The 17,994-nt window shown below is 39.5% G+C and overlaps 3 protein-coding genes and 4 non-coding genes across 7 annotated transcripts; all 7 read left to right on the forward strand.

Moving 5' to 3' along the window:
* Nucleotides 1-4,045: 4,045 nt before the first annotated feature.
* On the forward strand, nt 4,046-6,474 carry LOC131676766 (uncharacterized). Its single transcript, XM_058956068.1, has one exon. It carries the CDS (start codon nt 4,223-4,225, stop codon nt 5,999-6,001), a length of 1,779 nt encoding a protein of 592 aa, XP_058812051.1. The 5' UTR covers nt 4,046-4,222; the 3' UTR covers nt 6,002-6,474.
* A 5,171-nt stretch (nt 6,475-11,645) lies between these two features.
* On the forward strand, nt 11,646-11,717 carry Trnaq-cug (transfer RNA glutamine (anticodon CUG)). The gene has a single exon. It is a non-coding gene; the product is annotated as a tRNA-Gln (tRNA).
* Nucleotides 11,718-11,956: 239 nt separating this feature from the next.
* LOC131676768 (zinc finger protein 771-like) lies at nt 11,957-13,529 on the forward strand. The gene is made up of 2 exons (XM_058956070.1): nt 11,957-12,202; nt 12,284-13,529. The coding sequence occupies exons 1-2, from the start codon at nt 12,177-12,179 to the stop codon at nt 13,320-13,322; spliced, it is 1,065 nt and encodes a 354-aa protein (XP_058812053.1). The 5' UTR covers nt 11,957-12,176; the 3' UTR covers nt 13,323-13,529.
* A 604-nt stretch (nt 13,530-14,133) lies between these two features.
* On the forward strand, nt 14,134-17,959 carry LOC131676767 (glutamyl-tRNA(Gln) amidotransferase subunit B, mitochondrial). The gene is made up of 5 exons (XM_058956069.1): nt 14,134-14,527; nt 14,589-15,026; nt 15,087-15,235; nt 16,912-17,333; nt 17,417-17,959. Exons 1-5 carry the CDS (start codon nt 14,433-14,435, stop codon nt 17,900-17,902), a joined length of 1,590 nt encoding a protein of 529 aa, XP_058812052.1. The 5' UTR covers nt 14,134-14,432; the 3' UTR covers nt 17,903-17,959.
* Trnag-ucc (transfer RNA glycine (anticodon UCC)) lies at nt 15,310-15,381 on the forward strand. The gene has a single exon. It is a non-coding gene; the product is annotated as a tRNA-Gly (tRNA).
* Trnag-ucc (transfer RNA glycine (anticodon UCC)) lies at nt 16,093-16,164 on the forward strand. Its single transcript has one exon. It is a non-coding gene; the product is annotated as a tRNA-Gly (tRNA).
* On the forward strand, nt 16,774-16,845 carry Trnah-gug (transfer RNA histidin (anticodon GUG)). The gene has a single exon. It is a non-coding gene; the product is annotated as a tRNA-His (tRNA).
* Nucleotides 17,960-17,994: the final 35 nt, after the last annotated feature.

Raw genomic sequence — 17,994 nt, forward strand, 5'->3', positions numbered from 1 at the left:
TACCACGATAAAAACTCAAATTCATTTGAGACGTACTAGTGGAGCCGGGATAATAAAACAAACAACGATTTGCAATATGATTGGAGAGGTAGTGTATTTTAGGCTATTTTTTTCTGGGCGACATGGTTCATGAATGGCCCCCAAACAAACCATATTCCTTAAAGAATATCACGTAGCATCGATGACAGAGCAGTGGGATTAAGGCCAAATTCCCTCTGGGTCGGGCAAAACTGAGAAGCAATATCGATTTAGGCACAGAGAACAGACATCCATCTCAAGCGTAAAAGTTGGGAACAAAATTACGGCTCATCCAAAGGTAATTGTGATGCTACCACCAGAGGTGGTCCTGACGTTATTCCGTTAAGTGCGTGAGCTTTACTGTGGACCAAACAATTAATGTCCAAGTGACCGTTATAATTATTTTGGGATATGCCAGTGTGGTGACTGTAGTGTTCTAGCGGATATTAGTTGAAATGGCAAAACAAGTATTTTAAACTTGTTTGTTCGAACCTGGATGTCTGTTTAGTTGTAACATATTAAAATTGTAAATTGAATAAGCAGGTAGTATAGTCGAGGGGAGAGGCGTGTAACAAGGTTAGGATAAATAGGAAAGAGGACGTCAGTTGTGGAGAATAACATTTAACAACCACAAACAACCACTACACTGCCCATATAAGCATAAGAGTCCCATATGGATTTTTGTCGAAAATGAGATATCTGTTGGATTGTATTCTGTATCACATCTGAATCATAATGCACAAATAAAATTACCAGGTTTGTGCAGAAAAAATCGAAAAAAATACCACAATATGGTTGTCCCATCCATAAGGCTCAATGAAAAATGTAAATCTTGAACAGCGTTTTTCTCGGCTTGCTGTTTTTCAATATGGGACTCTTATGCATATATGGGCAGTACATTAAACAAGCAAAGTGGTGTTAAAACATAACTGGCAGAATAGTAGTAGGGAAATTGGTATTAGTTGACATTACGGTTACCAGCGCTCTGTTTTACTTAATTTTACCACTGTAAAATTAAAAAAAAATCGAATTAGAAAGTGAGCCATTCCGCGAAAAATCAAAATAACGAAAAAAAATCCTACGTACATCGCTTGATATTGTCATAAGAAATCAGAAAAATTTAAGTTTTTGGCGGAAGATAGATTTCCAGCAGCGGATCCTTTTCAAAAAAAAAACGCGCATGGGGGAAAATGCTACACAGCCACCATCTTGTGGTGAAGTAATCCGAATATTTTTTGTAATTCATTACTTATGCTATAAATCCCATTTAACAAGATCTCGATTCATCAAGAAATATTTCCGAAAAAGGATTATTTTGCTAAGTTTTAATTACACCACTGACGACTTAGCACGCATTGTTAGGAGCATTATACATTGGACATTACCCTGCTAAAAAAATAAAAAAAGCCTAATCCAAATGTAAACGCGTCTACTTCTACCTATTACCCAATTCCCAAACGATTGTAGATATCAGACTAGATCACAGTTTTAGCAATACTCCCACGGCCGGCTGTTTGGAGTTCAAATGGCTATAATTTAGGGAAAAAGTAAATCACTCTCGATGACCGGCTATCCAGAGTTAAAACACAAGCAAAACCTAACTAAATATCTTTTTTCTCTGAGTGCCTGTAGGCTAACCATCCCACCACATACAAATATATTCATTTCGTGCTCGCATTGCCTGCTTGCTGCGAATCCTACACCTATACCTGTCCTTCAATCCAACTCCGTAATACCCATGGAAGCGTCTCTGAGTCGGTGGCCTTCCTTAGGTTCGTATTACATCAACATTTCCTACCCGATCCTAAGTATCGGTGAAGCAAGATGAGTTAAACTCCCCATAGGCAACATGATATTCGTTAGTATGGAATCTACGAATAGCACCGTGGTTCGCAACGCAACGCAACGTGCACTCAGTATACTATTCGAATATAGATGACAGCAGTGTAAAACACAAACCGGTAAAATAATCGATTAAAATTCAAAAACAGTGCAATCGTCAACTACAAGTAGTATAGAATACATTGAGCGATCAAAAATAAAAGTCGCAATGGCAGAGCACGTTTCGTTAAACCCGCATCAAATATATTAGAATATAAAAACCGGATATAAACGCCAAGCATAAAAATCGGACTCTCCTTTGTAAGAGTAGGATGAAAAAACCTTGAGTATAAACACCGGAAACAAATATATCCGATTCTTGTAAAGTAGTTTTTAGCCGACTTTTAATCTTGATCATCGCGGTATACGGATGCTTCTGCGTACGATTTATTTTAACCGGTTTTTATACTGGAGGTTCATCTTTGCCGAGTTTTACGGGTGAGAACTGTTTAAGCGTTTTTTTATGCTGAGGGATCTCTATCCGATTTTTACGCTTGAAATTAATTTCCAATTTTTATATTCTAATATGTTTGAAACGGATTTTACGAAGTATGTTCTGTTCCTTTGTTTTCGGTCGTATTTAAACAATAAGTAGGCAAAAAATTCGCTTTGACGGCAAAAGTAAATACAATGTTTCCTTTATTTTAAATACGATGTACGCTAGGATCTACTAGCTGTCGTTCACTTTGTTCGTTTGTTGATCTGACTTGGCGGAAGTAGAAAGTAGACTGTTCTTCAGACAATACACACAAGATTAAAGTAACTGTTTTTTCGTTAGTTTTGCGCTGACTCGGGAAGCAACAAAGTGACTAATGTCTTTGATTGTTGAGAATAGACTGATATATGTTTTAATTGAACGGGTCAAGTAGTAAACGTGTATTGTAGTTGCTGTGGAAAAGTATTTTTTTTCAGTTTAGGTATAATAATATGGCCAGGAACTGTTTTTTGTAACCAAGCCATCTATTAAATCATAATTTGTATAAATGGGAAAGGCACAATTGCATTTCCTGCTGGTTTTTTTTACTAATTTTTGAGTGATAGTATATTTTGAACATGTAATAAGCATATGATCAAGAAATAGTTTATAGCAACACTATATTCAACCTTTTCAACGATCAATGTCATTAAAAGTCAAAATAGTTGATAAATCCAACACGTAGCTTACTTAGATTTCCATTTCATTTCCCGGTATTAGCAATTGAATTTACACCGCTTTATAAATAGGAACCCACGATTGGTTGTTTGTGCACGCTCAATGATTAGTTATTTAGTTTTGCACTCATTTTGTTTGAACGTTTTCGTTTTTTTGCACCTAATCGAAAGTTTTTCAATTCCCTTAGATAAGCAGAAACGATGCTCGCGAGGTCAAAATTGTTAGAAATGCTAAAAATATACCCGTCCCAAGAGGCTTATGCTTTACAATCAGTTCTAGTTTGGTCGAAGTTCTGTTGTTTGTGTACAATTTACAAACATCAAATGAGTTTAATATTTGAAAGTTAATTCGATAAGCAACGCGGCTGGGTCACACCGGTGAGAAATATTGAAAATACTTTCGTCCCTGCCTCTACCGCTGATAACGATTCCTGCTCATCCACGTCGGGCGGATCGTACCCTCCGTCATCCGGGTACACTGTTCAAGTTCATGGTCACCCAAAAAATCACGGGACGCGATCGTGATCCTGGCTTATCGCAGTTAATTTTCGTCAACAGAAACAAAAGAGCAGATCTTGAATGCATCATCGGATAATGGCAAGGCGAGTCTATAGCTATCTGTAACGGCACAGTTTTGGAAAATCTACCTGTTCCTGTGAAGCAGTTTATGTTGTTGCCCACTCCCGCAAGTACAGGCTATTTCATTTTCCATACAGCTCTGATAAGAGCTGGTCCAAAGTACGAGATAACAGCGCCATCCCTTTTTGCCCGCATCCCGTCGCATTACCGATCATGCTCCGTTCAGATTGTTTTATTGTTGAATATTTCTTCGGTGTGCCTCTTCCTCTCTGACTTTCGAATGGTATCAACTTTACCGCACCGATCCTCAACATCTTGACCCATCCCTTCCAGTAAATATATTCTTGCCATTGCGCCCTTATCAACTTCGCGCAGCTTGCTTTCAAGATTTTAAATAGGCATCCGCGATCGGCAGCTCATTTAGTCTTCTTGAATCGATCCTCGAGCTACAAACCAAGGTGAAATCCGCGGGAGCATCCCTGCCACAGTTTTGGGATCAATTTCCTACCCAACCATCATCTGCATTTGTGATGTGTTAAAAGACATTTAGTTGAAAGTGACAGTGAGAAAAAGACTCTGTTGGAACAGAACAATGCCTTCCGCTAACAAGGACAAACTGTTTGGTCCATGGAGCCGAAGTGACAGTAGTGGAAGCATGTACCTATCGAACAATAACCATGCAGATAATTTGGTGAAAGTGTTTTCTCGTACTGCTCCTACAAGTCCACGTTGGACACCAGTCAGTTCGCGGCACAACTCTCCGCCTATGCCAGGTTCGCCGTTGTCATCTTCGCCACCATCTACGCTCCGGCGAAACTACTCCAGCACGTTCATGTTGATTCCGGAAGATCGTGCAGTGGATCCGGTTTCCATAGAACCGACGCCACTGATCAGCAGCAATCGAGATCGTCGGGATGGTTCCACTGGCAAGTATCGGATCTCCAATGGGCGTGTTATCGTGCGCTTGATCCTCTGGTGGCCTTTGCTGATTATTGCAGTTGCTCAACGAATTCTTGGGTTTCTGATGCAACTATCCTGGCGTCCGTTTCTGATCGCGGCACCAGCTTTCTGGCTTTCCGCCTGTCTGTGGATGTTCTGGAAGATAATTGCCATTCCACTGGCTTGCCTTAAATGGGCTCTGGTTGCTCTACATACTCCGGCTCACGAGCGAAATCGTAAGAAGCGAACCATTCTGATTAGTTGCGGAAGTACAATCCAGACATTACATTTGGCCAGAAACTTTTACAAGTCCGGAGCGAGAATCGTAGTCTTCGAGTTCGAAGGGCTATTTGGATTGGCAAGATTTTCAACGGCCGTAAGTAAATTCTACACCATCCAGAAACCAACACCGGATACGGCCAATGAGTACATTGCAACACTATGTGAAATCGTTGAAAAGGAACAACCTACGCATTACATTCCTGTGTGTGCTACTAGTGCCGCCCACTACGATGCCCTGGCGAAGCCTCATCTGGAACTGCGTGGATGCTCAAGTTTTATTCCAGGAGCACAGGAAACTTCCGTGTTGGATGACATACTTCAGGTGATGAAAAAGTGCGAGTTGAATCAGATATCCATGCCACCGCATCAGGTGGTTGCCTCTAAGGAAGATTTGTACCGTTTGTACGACAATGGTTGGTTGTCCGGCTATCGAAATGTCATGATTGCTTCCGGTTGCTTGGGCGTTCTGGAACGAGCCAAATATATTCTTCCGATGAACAGAAGGGACCTAAAATTGAACTACGAGATAAGCGAACTACAAAAATGGGTAGTCATTCGGGATGTCATTGGAGCTCATTTCGTTACCTGCACAACAGTGAAAGACTCTCAGGTGGTAGCAAACGTAACATGCGCCATCCAGAACGACACACGTAGTTTGCTTCCAGAACATAACGAAGAAATCGAGAACTGGCTTAAGGAATTCTTCCGAAAAATTCGTCTGCAGCGTCCACTGAATGGTCACATCAGTTTTCGACTGGCTAAATGTAAATCAAGCGGAGAGATTCTCCCGCTCGGTATCCGAGTAGGCGTATCTCTACCGTACATCTGCTACACCGGCGTTCATTCGCGTGTTATCTGCAAACCATGTCCACATTTCAACCGACAAAACTCGGGCCCATTGGTACAGAACGGCGGCCGTTACTGGATCCACGAAACGGTCATGAATGCGCTACGTCGACCAAGTGTCGACGCCGTCCAGCAGCTAATCGGGACGGTGATCGACAAACGGGAGGCCCTGTTCGTGTACTGGGATCCGTTGCCGTACTGCGCCTACTATCACTTCCAGCTGCCGTTCAACTCGGTGAAAAATTTCCTACATAAACGGCAGAGGGCACGAACGATGCCACGTGCCGCCGCACCGGTGCAATGATCACGGCCCAGTGCGGTGATCTGGCAGCTACCACAGCCGGCCAGAGTGCAACTGATAAGGGCCGTCAGGAGGGCGATCTTGTTGAGTTGTTTTAAGAGGTTTTTTTTAATTTTTTTTTTTTTTTGACATGGAGAGAGAAGCATCAGACTCGCGAAAAATGGATGAGAGCTGTTGATGAGTGAGAGAGTGTTTCATAGACAATAGGATCCTAATGTAAGCCTTATGAGTAATATTTGCAGCAAGTAAGGATGATTATTTGCACTACTTAGAATATGGGAGCTCCAATATTGTGTGTGTTTGTTGCTGGGCAACGAAAAGGGTAGTGTAAATATTTGAACTATAAACCTTTTTAGCTTAATGCAATTTTATACGTGCGCCTTGTGTTTGTGACAGAAAATAAGTACAAATTAAACAAAGGTTGAATATATTAAAATTAAGTCATATGTAATCAATAAAAAAAATAATAATGAGAATATATGTACATCATTACTCTTGCAACTTCTTGACGTGCTTATTTGTATTTTTTCGTATCATTACAGCCCCCACTATCTCCGTTTTCTTATTGAAAATCCAAAAGTCTCTCTCATCGCTCTTGACTGTAGAAAGGAGTAAATGAGTAAAAGATCATTAGCCTTATTCTGTATTACGACGGATTGCTTTTTAGACTGGACGGGACTCAATAACTCAATAACAAGTCGGATTCGTTCGACTTCGAGCCATAAAGCGATCTGTCGTATATACCTCGTTAGATTTTAAACATGTGTTGCTTTCTGTGTCAAGCGATTTTTTTTATTTTATTCGATTGGTTCGTCCAGCTACTTGGTAGGTAGGTATATTCTGAAGCAATGTCATCAATGGCGGTTATAATTTCGGTCACGTGGCTTGCTAAGGCTGGATAGGTCGAAGAGAAGTTTAGGGGAACTGGGACAACACCTTCGGAATATGATAAAGTAGTACACTTCTTTCTTTTATAAAAGCGTTTCCAGAATTTTTTTTAAATTATAGAAACTACATTTTTACTGCAGATGACACCGCAGATTGTGCCATATACAGCTTCTGCAATAGAGATGGGCAATCAATAAGGAATAGATCAAAAGATAAAAGAAGTGAATAAGTGAAAATGATTTTTTAAAGGCTTCACTGACGGAGTGGTTATTTCTTATGATCCCAAAAAGATGCAAACAACGACCTATTAATGTATCTGAACTTTAACCATGGCCAATTTACTCTACTTAGTTCCCGATGATTTTTCACGTTCAAAAAGGCACATTTATTAATATTTGATTGAAGAACATTAGAGATATATAAGTGAGAAAATGATAAAATTTAATCTGAATGGCGAAATGCTCTAGAACCCAAATTCTCGTATTTTGACAAAGGTCGCAAAGGTTCCGATATCTGAAATTTTTTTCACATTAGAAAAACACAAAAAAATGAAATTCTAATACTTTAACAAAAGCACTGTTTTGAGCGACTTAGTGGAATGTTATATTAAACACTTTAACCGTTGTCTTCCGTTTTAATTCCACTATGATGAACAAAATGCAAAATTGCACTTTTCTGTTACAGATACGTATTTCGGCTACGACTTGCAGCCTTCTGAAGAAGGCATAAATTGTAATTTTTCGAGCAGAGTTGTTGAAAAATTTTAGACCCCCGACCACTTCGTTTGAAGTTTTTGACATTGATGGCACTATGGGAAAATATGGAAAAAATAAAATAATTTCTGAAGCTTCTGAAATAGTAGAGTAAAAAGGGGTCAAGTAGGTCAGTTTTCTTCGCGAGCTCGTGCGATGGTATTTTTGCACTGATTTTAACCAACAAGCACTCGTTGGAAAGGCAACGTTTTGGCAATAATGGTTTTACGCATGGCCAAATATTTTTCAAGCTAAATCCAATAAGGCGAAGGTACTTTTTTCGATGTTTTTAAAATCTGGGTCTGGCGATAGGTCACTATATTCGAGGTAAAATTAAACAATGTAGAAAATCACCGGTTCAACTTGTATCTGAAAAAATCACTGGTTCAACTTTTATATGAAGAGTATTAATATTGCAGATTATATAAAAATTACACCAACGTCATTCAAGTACGAAAATGAGAAGGGGCAAATGATGTGCAAAATCATGAAACCGCGAAAGGTAATGTTGAAAAAACATGTTCTTTCGGCAGCTGCGTTTGGCTTTGTACTTACGAATATTTTCTCTGGTGTCCTCGTCGACGCCAGAATTTAGAATTGAAGTTGTTCATTCCGGCTCACGTTGTTGCTAGCTAAGCTGTGAGACGATCAATAGTGACCTATAGTGCCCCAAACGGCGTTTTCGCGGAACAACACGAGAAAAATAAAAAAACCACGCCGTAACTAATACAGCTGATCCATGGTAACAGCCGCAATGACACACAAGATGAGCGACCTCTGCAATAATATAGTAAAGATAATTCCCTATACCTATTGTACCCCCATACCTATTTGACCCCATTCTACTCTGCTCGAAAAATTACAATTTATGCCTTCTTCAGAAGGCTGCAAGTCGTAGCCGAAATACGTATCTGTAACAGAAAAGTGCAATTTTGCATTTTGTTCATCATAGTGGAATTAAAACGGAAGACAACGGTTAAAGTGTTTAATATAACATTCCACTAAGTCGCTCAAAACAGTGCTTTTGTTAAAGTATTAGAATTTCATTTTTTTGTGTTTTTCTAATGTGAAAAAAATTTCAGATATCGGAACCTTTGCGACCTTTGTCAAAATACGAGAATTTGGGTTCTAGAGCATTTCGCCATTCAGATTAAATTTTATCATTTTCTCACTTATATATCTCTAATGTTCTTCAATCAAATATTAATAAATGTGCCTTTTTGAACGTGAAAAATCATCGGGAACTAAGTAGAGTAAATTGGCCATGGTTAAAGTTCAGATACATTAATTTTTAGACATTTAGTCTCGATTCCATATTTTATCATTAAATAACACATCAACTTCATTTAACAATACATTATTGTTGAATTTACTATTTCTAGTCTAAAAATTCTTTAACAAATGGTAGATGTTTCATATCAGGAAAACTACGGGAAGTTGGAGTATTAGGGAGCTTGATGAAAAAATGTTGTTTCAAAAAATCTGATGTTTCTGAAATTTACCGATAGCGAGTCTATTTCTATTTAGTTCTTGAGAATTTTGCACGTTCAACAATATATAAACAAAGAAAAAATATTTCTAATTTTCCTGATATTCTTTTCTATATAAAAATCCAGTTAACAAATTTTCTATTGCGATTAGAGCTATGTTCACCTGTTAAAACGTGTTAAGATATGTCTAAGGAACAACCTTTGATGATATGTGGGCATCTAGGGCCTATTAAATCAGAGTGTAAGTGATCTTCTTATGGAAACATAGCAAAAACACGATTTTTTATTGGAGACACCTCTAAATCATGTTCAAATTAAGTCATTTTTGGCGAAAGCTTTAAAATTCACACCTAGAACAAAAATCTGAGCTGACCCATGTATATTTCAAAACTTTTTCGTGATCTAAACATCTGGTATGTTCCGAGTGATGTCTCGGTAGTTCTGGTTTGCTGATGACTTTATGAATCTATGATTGAGCGTCTAACTAGTGCCAGTTTAGATTTGTCATCTAACAGGTACTAAGACGGTACTAGTTACTGATGAGGAGAATCCGAAACGATAAAAGACGAATTTTATGTTAATTTGGTGCTAGTTTGGACTTACCTAACAGGTAGCAAGTTAGTGTCAGTTACTGACGAGGAGAAACCGAAACACTAACAAAAACCAAATTTTTCAATAATTTTCTTGTCATTTTTATTTTTTATATCTTGTAAAAATATAAGATGTATTTATATCTTACATTAACCCTTTCATGCCCAACTTTTTTCTAGTGCAGGTAGGGTTTCAAAACTATTTTTCCTTGAAAACGGTTGGATCAAGAAACACGAAAAGCCTTTTCTTATAAAGATAGGTGCTACCCTCGCAGTGCTGGAAGCTGCTCAATTTTTACATTCCAATGCTCAATACAATTTTTCTAGAATATTTACAATAGTTCACTTGCGTGGAAAACGTTGCCAAAGACAGTCAAAATTGATAGTTTTTTCAGTTTTCAATAATATTGTAACATAACGAAGATATATGAAAAATTTATTTTCCGTCATCAACATAAACTGTTCCTGGCAGCACTGCTCCATCGGAATTCCAGCAGACTAATTACAATAATTTCAGTTGTAGAGCTTATCCTTGTAACTTTTAATACCCAAATGAAAGGCAGTAGTTTCATTTATTAGCCTTACTTGTTTTTTTGAGCAAATCTTGCTTTAATCGAAAGTTATAACTTTTTAAAAACGTTGTTGTCCACAAACAACATGGGCATGAATGGGTTAAATAACGCATTAAAAAAAGGTTCGTTTTTGAGGTTAGGCGTTAGACCAAACAGCTCAGGAATGGTCAGATATGAAATGTTTAATACAGTGCTAATAATACGATATTCACTTTAATTTAGTACCGGCATTTCGGTATCACAATGTGTTTTTCTCCATATTACAGACGTCCGGAAAAAAAACCAGCGACTTACTTCGCATCGCAGTTTGCTGGCGAAAAAAAAATAAGCTCTGATGCCCTATGGTCAAACGCTATCTTCAAACGTGATGCTAATGTACTGCCCGGGATGTCCAAATTATCGAAAATTGTGTACCGTGGAGGGCCCATTCGCCGGTTGCTGTGAAAAGCTGCCTCTACAATTTCACGAAATATTTTAATTCGGTAAAATGAAATGTTATTGGATCCCGTGTTGTTTCCGAGCATAACATGTCGAGAATAAGGCGCCGGTAGTTAAACGGATGCTGAGGCGTGAACGGTACCGGCGCAATCGGATGACCTTTCATCTCTTTCAATACAATAACTGCTGGTGCGCAGATGTTGCTGTCGATTCCCGTGGAATCCATTGTTTTGGATTGGACATAAAAATATTTTAAAAATAACGATTGTATATAAGCGAAAGAGGCTCGCGAAGAATTCACATAATGACACACAATTGAAAATAACGGTGTACATAGAGAACTACATAATGTACTTATCCTTAAGTGGTTAAATAACCGATCCTGCTGTCATGATTCAAATTTAAAACAGTATTCTGGACACTGATTTTTGTTTTACGAATCATAATTTCAAGATGACCTTATACCATCAATATACTTATCTATATTTGATATATTGTTAATATTTCTGCTCGTGTAGGGTTCGCTTATTGAAGTAGTCTGGTCAAAATTTTTGTTGGCAATATTCTTGACTCATTTATGAACAAATATGTTTTGAACTCTATGTTGCACTATTATTAATTAATTAAACTATAACAATCAGTTGCTCGGTACTCACTCATTAATTATAATTCACTCTAGACTGCATCTGCTGCCGTCAAGGATGCTGGTATCATTCTTGCAGTTATATTTCGAGTGGAACAAAGGTTATCGTCAAGGTGGATGTTACGTTTAATACGTAAGTACTTTTTCATTTTTGCAATTCTGATTGTCTGCATAGGTTCATAAATTGTCCAGCACTTTTACAATAAGTTTCTATACAAGCACTCTCTAACTGAAGCAACCATAACAAGAATTATTTTCTTATCCGATGTCAACTGGTTCCATGGTGTAATGGTTAGCACTTTGGACTCTGAATCCAACGATCCGAGTTCAAATCTCGGTGGAACCTATGTGAATTTTTTTTCTTCATGCGATTTGATAAACATTTGTAGGGTTCCCTAATACAACCACCACACCCCGCATAATTGGTAAAGCAGTTCTCAAAGCAAACGAGAAGCTTTTCAATACCTTCTTTATGCAATCATAACTGTAGGAATGATTTATCACCAATACATTCATGGCGCCATCGGTTTAAACAAACAACTTTGACAACTCTCCTGAATCGAAAGCTGTTCGTTTTGACAGCTCAAACACAAACCTAGCATCGGAGACAAAAAAATGTAGTCACGCACTAAAAGCGATCGGAATCGCCGAAGAGAGCAAGAGAGCTTCCCCGCCCCCATTTTGGTTGTCAGTCTAATGTAAACAAACCGTAACCAGTAGGTTTTTATTCGGTCCGAAAAATCGGAAAATCTACCGCAAAAGCAACGTTCCGCCAGCTCAAACCGTCGGAGAATCGTTCTCCTTGATGGATCTGACAATCTACAGTGATGTGTAAGTAGTTTTCATAATTTTGTACTCGTGATGTGGAAAACACCGTCTTTTTCTCTTCCTGTCGCGCTCCTCACCTAATAGACCAAACGAGACCCCTGGATCGTACTGTCGGTTTTGCTTCCGGGAAACGGAGCTGGTACCGATTTTTCACCCAGCCACACTAGAACCTGTAAATCGACAGCTGTTGGAAATAATTCACGAGTGCACCGATATTCAGCTCACAGCGGAAAATGACTTCCCATCGTCCGCCTGTCAGAACTGTCTTCAGGTGTTGCAGGAATTCTACCACTTTCGAAGGCGTACGAAAGAGTACGACCGAATAATTCGAGACAAAGCTCTACCCCGAATGGAACCGGAGGTGCTAATCGTGAAACAGGAACCCCTTGAAGATGACACATTAGAAAGTGTTCGAAGACAGTATTTAGCCGATCAGCAACTTCAACAGCAGCAAGATGAAGAACCAAGTCAAGAATATGCGGAACCGGAAGAAGATGAAGATGAGCAGGAGATCGGAAGTAGCAGTAGCACATTAACGGCAGAAGAGTCTCGTGAAGAAGATTTTCAGCATCCTAGCCTTAGTGCTATCTTCAAGATACGCACCACATCCGGCTCGAGTGGATCGAAAGCAACGCTGTCCAGCAATTTAGAGGATAACCGATGCATGGTTTGTGGGGAAAAATTTTTCTCTCGTGACGCGTGGATGAATCATCTTCCGTTACACGCATCAGAGCGACCGTTCCAGTGTCACATCTGCCTGGCGCAGTTCAAGACAAAATACGTACAGCAGAATCATATAAAAACGGTCCATCAGAACATTCGAAGCTACCAGTGCAAAGTCTGCACGGATCCGATTCGACAGTTCAAGAGCAAGCGCACCCTGGAGGATCACATGCGTTACCACACTGGCGAGCGGCCTTTCCTGTGCGCGTTATGCAATGTTAGCTTTTCGTCCGGCAGTGTCCATCGAAATCACATGTACCGGGTGCACCGAGAGATGCGCAAGAAAGAACGTAAATGTAGTTACTGTGGGAAGGAGTTTGACCGAATACTGGATCTGAAACGACACCAAACAAGTTACTGCGAGAAAATAGTCGGCCGGGCTATGGCGGAGCGGCTGTAGATGACGGCAATCCGGGACCGCAACATTAAACACAATTCAACACAGAGAACAATGTTTACGCATGCGACAACACAACACACACACATACACCTATAAATTATGCTATAAAGATTAGATTTATATCGTAGAGCTAACCCCACGTGAATAGAACAGAATATAATTTTAATGAAATAAATCATTACTTTAGATTGTCTTCGGTGTACCAGATATTGTGGTTTAAATTTTTTAGATTGACGAGTCGACCTGGTCTGCCGACTTTTTACACATTATAATCAAATGTCATGTAGTAGCATAAGTATTATAGGTCAGCGTGGTTTGATACCATTATAACCTCTAGATGACACGAACGGTCCCTGTATCGGTCCGGCATATTGTTGCAAGTTATTTAAATATGTTTATGCTCAGGCAATGATAGTGATAATATTTTTTGTGGATATCAGTAATAGCAACGATTATTGGCTTGTTTTAAATTGTTGGGCTATTCAACATTAGAGTGTACTCAGTGTTAATTATTTTCAGTGCCGTTGAGTTGGCAACAATTTTCAAAACAATCATTTCAGGACCGGCAATATTAAATTTTTTTGAATAATTTAAATATTATGATACAACCAAATGTTGTTGTTTGGAAATGCTGGTGGTTATCTTCAGAAATGATAGTAATCTTCGAATATATTGGATATTAAATATTTTCACTGCATAGAGTCATTTCACAAACTATGAGAATAAACAAACTTATTATCTTTTGTCTATGATCTTATGTTCATGTTCTCGTACACTTTGCTCTACTTTTTATTTTCCTTTATTCAGCAAGCAAATTTCGCACTGGTTTCCCAATTTTATAATATAAACATAAATAGTTTCCACATACAAAAATAACGAACCGCACGGAACATCGCAACCAACACGCGAATCGAGTACAACAAACATCTGAATGCTGAACAGCTCGACTTGTGCAAGGCGTACGTAGAAGCGAGGAATGCGAACTCGAATTTACTGTATGTAAATAAACCAAATAAACGAAACAAAACAAAGCGGCATGAGTCGCTCGCGGTTTCACGATTTTTCAAATTAAAAGGGATTTTTATCTGGTGTTTATAAGATTTATAGACTATGTCTTGGAAAACGTCGTTCGGAAGAAACCCGCTCGTATTCAATGTGCACAAGAGCAGTTCCGTGGCAAAGGGAACAGCGAGTGTCGTTCCCCGGTAAGTAACTAAAATAAATTTTTGTTGGGTAGCTCACCGATCAAATTTCGTTCCTTGACAGACCCAACCGCTGGAGAAGTGTAGTTGGATTGGAAGTTCACGCCCAGATTCAGTCCAGTTCCAAGCTGTTTTCGGGCGCGGAAGTGGCTTTTGGAGTGAGCAGCAATTCCAGAGTGTCCCTGTTCGATGCCTCCATTCCGGGTACGCTTCCAGTTCTGAACCGTGCCTGCGTTGAGCATGGGGTGCGAACTGCTCTGGCTCTCGATTGCAACATTAGTCCGATATCGATGTTCGATAGGAAGCACTACTTTTACGCTGATTTGCCAGCCGGGTATCAGATTACGCAACAGCGGGCTCCATTGGCTCGAGGAGGAGTACTGACGTTTCCGGTTATTATTCCCGGGGTAACCCGGAAACCCTACTACAAGTCTTCGAGGTTGCACCAACTTCAACTAGAACAGGATAGTGGAAAGTCACTGCATGATCCCTACGAGAAGAAGTTTATTGAATGTCTATATACTGTTGTTTGCATTTTTCTATTTGAGTTATTCTTTTTTAGGAGTTTGGTGGATCTAAATCGTGCCGGAGTACCCCTGATGGAATTAGTCTTCGAACCGGACCTGGAAACTGGAGAGGAAGCTGCTGCACTAGTCAAGGAACTGATATTGATCCTAACTCGGTTGGGGAGTTGTTCTTGTCGTATGGAAGGTAATTTTATATTTTAATGTATACTGATAGACATGCTCAGCTGAATTGGTACTTTCGGCAACCAAGATGGTAAGGCGTCGGTGGTGTAATGGTCAGCATAGTTGCCTTCCAAGCAGTTGATCCGGGTTCGATTCCCGGCCGACGCAGGATACTTTTTTGCTGACGTGGGATATATCTGGGGGGGACCCTCCCCGCTTCTGAATCGTATTTTTCCTTATTTTGTGTTTATAATATGGCCCACCGCAAACGGAACTAAAAAAAGTTACTTTGAAATATTTATTGAAAATTTATTTTCATGCGCTTGTGCTATTTTTATAGTTAGGGTGCTGACCCTATTTTTACGTGTTCTTTTTTATATGAACCTGTGATTTAAAGCTCAAACAATATGCCCCTTCACAAAGCGAGCGTCAAGATCCGCTTCGGAAATTGTGACATTATCGTTTTTGGCACTGCACTACACCAGTGTAGCCGGTGCTACACTCATGTCGTTTTCGTTTTTGACTGTGTAGTCGATGCTACACTCATTCAAACTTGGGTGTAATCAGTCTGTCCCTTTTTTTGCACTACATCGGTGTAGCACCAGGAAAAAACGAAAACGCCATCATTCAAACATGGGTGTAATCAGTCTATCACAGGAAACTGGGCCTGATATTCCGTCTATGACTCTTTCAGGCTGTCTCCACGCTTTAATTTAAGTGTGATACAGTGATAAAAAAGTGCTTGACTCAAATTTTCCTTTTATGCAAATGTAACCTGTACTGTCTATTGGGATTAAAATGGGCGTATCACTCGTATCATATAAATCCATGTTCATAGCGTTAAAAATAAAATAGGCTTTTCGAAACAGCATGACCATGGCGTCGGTGGTGTAATGGTCAGCATAGTTGCCTTCCAAGCAGTTGATCCGGGTTCGATTCCCGGCCGACGCAGATTTTTTGCTATCGTTAACTCGATTTATTGTTTGTTGTATTGAAGAAGTCTTTTAATCTTCGCCATTTACTTCATGAGGAGATAATTGGATTTAAAACTATTTAACACACGACGGACACAATACCTATAATAACCTTCGTGAGTTATGGATTTTCGTTTCATTAGTACCTGGCAAACCCACTTGGCCACCATTTTTATATAGGCGCTAAATAAAGGTGGGAGGATTGGAAATTAAATGCGGGTGAAATAAAAATACATTGTCATTCAACTTCAAATTTTGCATCACTGGGGAGAATACCTACAACTTGATTATATCATGGATTTGTGTTTCGACTACGTCCCATCATTTTTTGTCGTACCAAATTGACCACCCTATTATATCTCAGTCAGCCAGATACCGTTAAACCATCACTTAATAAAGTATTTTTAAATTGCGAGTTCAATTAATTGACACAACTAGCATACTTGATATTGTAAATATCCTAATTCAATTATTATTAAGTTTTGCATTACTTCTAAAACTATCTGTTTAAGGGTTAAATCAACATTTATTATAGAAAGCAACCTTCAAGTATTGCTTTTAAAGCTGTTTCCAACATGTCTCAATAGCCGTGATCGTCTAGTGGTTAGGACCCTACGTTGTGGCCGTAGTAACCCAGGTTCGAATCCTGGTCACGGCAGTGTGCAATATCACTGTCACGGTGAGACTCAAATTTTTTATTACTCATCTTTCATCTCAAACGTAGAGGGCGCCCTTCGCGTGGACGCAAACATTTCGATACACCGGGACGATGAGCCTCTAGGAACACGCACCGAAGTTAAAAACATCGGATCCGTTCGAGCAGTGGCACAAGCGATTGAATATGAAATCGAACGGCAAATCGACATCTTGGACGATGGAGGAAGAATTTTCAACGAAACACGTGCTTGGGACGCCGTAAGCAGGAAGACTGTTTCTATGCGAGACAAGGAAGTAGTTCAGGACTATCGGTTCATGCCAGAACCGAATCTGCCGCCATTACACGTAAATGTCGAAGGAATACAGTCTGAAAATGACACAATTGATGTTCAACAAATAAAGACTCGTCTGCCAGAGCTACCGGAAGAAACACGGAAAAAACTTGTGGAAGTACATAATTTGACACCTGAAATGGCAATCATTCTTGTGGTAAGCTCATGCATTAAATGCGGAAGCAAGAAAATCGCGTGAAAGGCGATTTCCGTATAACGTTAATAGTGTTTATTTTTTAGAACGACATCACATTGTACAAACATTTCCAAGCAATTTCCGAGGAACCTGGCAAGAACCGCTCTCCTAAAATGGTGGGAAACTTCTTAATCAATGAATTTCTGATGGTCTTGAACAAGAATAAACTAGACGTTCAGGACTGTCCCATTCCGTCCGATCATCTAGCAGAAGTGGTCGACATGCTGGAAGGAAATCTAATAAATACGTACCTAGGAAGATTGATTTTGCAGGAAACACTGGACAGTGATCGACATGAACGGCCTGGTCAAATCGCTGCACGGAAAGATTGGCTAATGATCACCGATCCCGATCGAATACAGCAACTTTGTCAGGAAGCTGTTAAAAACAATCCGAAGCTGGTCGAAAAGTATAGGAAAGGAAAGGAAAAGATGCTGTATGCGTTGGCCGGACAAATTGCCAAAGACACGGAACAGAAGCTCGACATGGCCAAAGCAGTGGATTTGCTGAAGAAAATTCTGAAAGGTTGAGTAAAATCTATTATTTGATGAAAAAAGAATAAACGGAGTGATGTAGGAAAACAAATACTGACGTGTATTGTGACACAAAAAGATGCTTATCA

Source organism: Topomyia yanbarensis, chromosome 1, assembly GCF_030247195.1.
Source record: "Topomyia yanbarensis strain Yona2022 chromosome 1, ASM3024719v1, whole genome shotgun sequence".
NCBI classification, from domain to species: Eukaryota; Metazoa; Arthropoda; class Insecta; order Diptera; family Culicidae; genus Topomyia; species Topomyia yanbarensis.

What these genes read in the sequence shown, in the direction of transcription:
- LOC131676768 (XM_058956070.1), top strand. Translation starts at nt 12,177, where the DNA reads ATGGATCTGACAATCTACAGTGATGT. An exon ending in CTGACAATCTACAGTGATGT is followed by an intron (nt 12,203 to 12,283) that starts GTAAGTAGTTTT and finishes CTCACCTAATAG; the next exon opens with ACCAAACGAGACCCCTGGAT.
- LOC131676767 (XM_058956069.1), top strand. Translation starts at nt 14,433, where the DNA reads ATGTCTTGGAAAACGTCGTTCGGAAGAAACCCGCTCGTATTCAATGTG. An exon ending in CATGATCCCTACGAGAAGAA is followed by an intron (nt 15,027 to 15,086) that starts GTTTATTGAATG and finishes ATTCTTTTTTAG; the next exon opens with GAGTTTGGTGGATCTAAATC. An exon ending in AAATGGCAATCATTCTTGTG is followed by an intron (nt 17,334 to 17,416) that starts GTAAGCTCATGC and finishes TTTATTTTTTAG; the next exon opens with AACGACATCACATTGTACAA.
- LOC131676766 (XM_058956068.1), top strand. Translation starts at nt 4,223, where the DNA reads ATGCCTTCCGCTAACAAGGACAAACTGTTTGGTCCATGGAGCCGAAGT.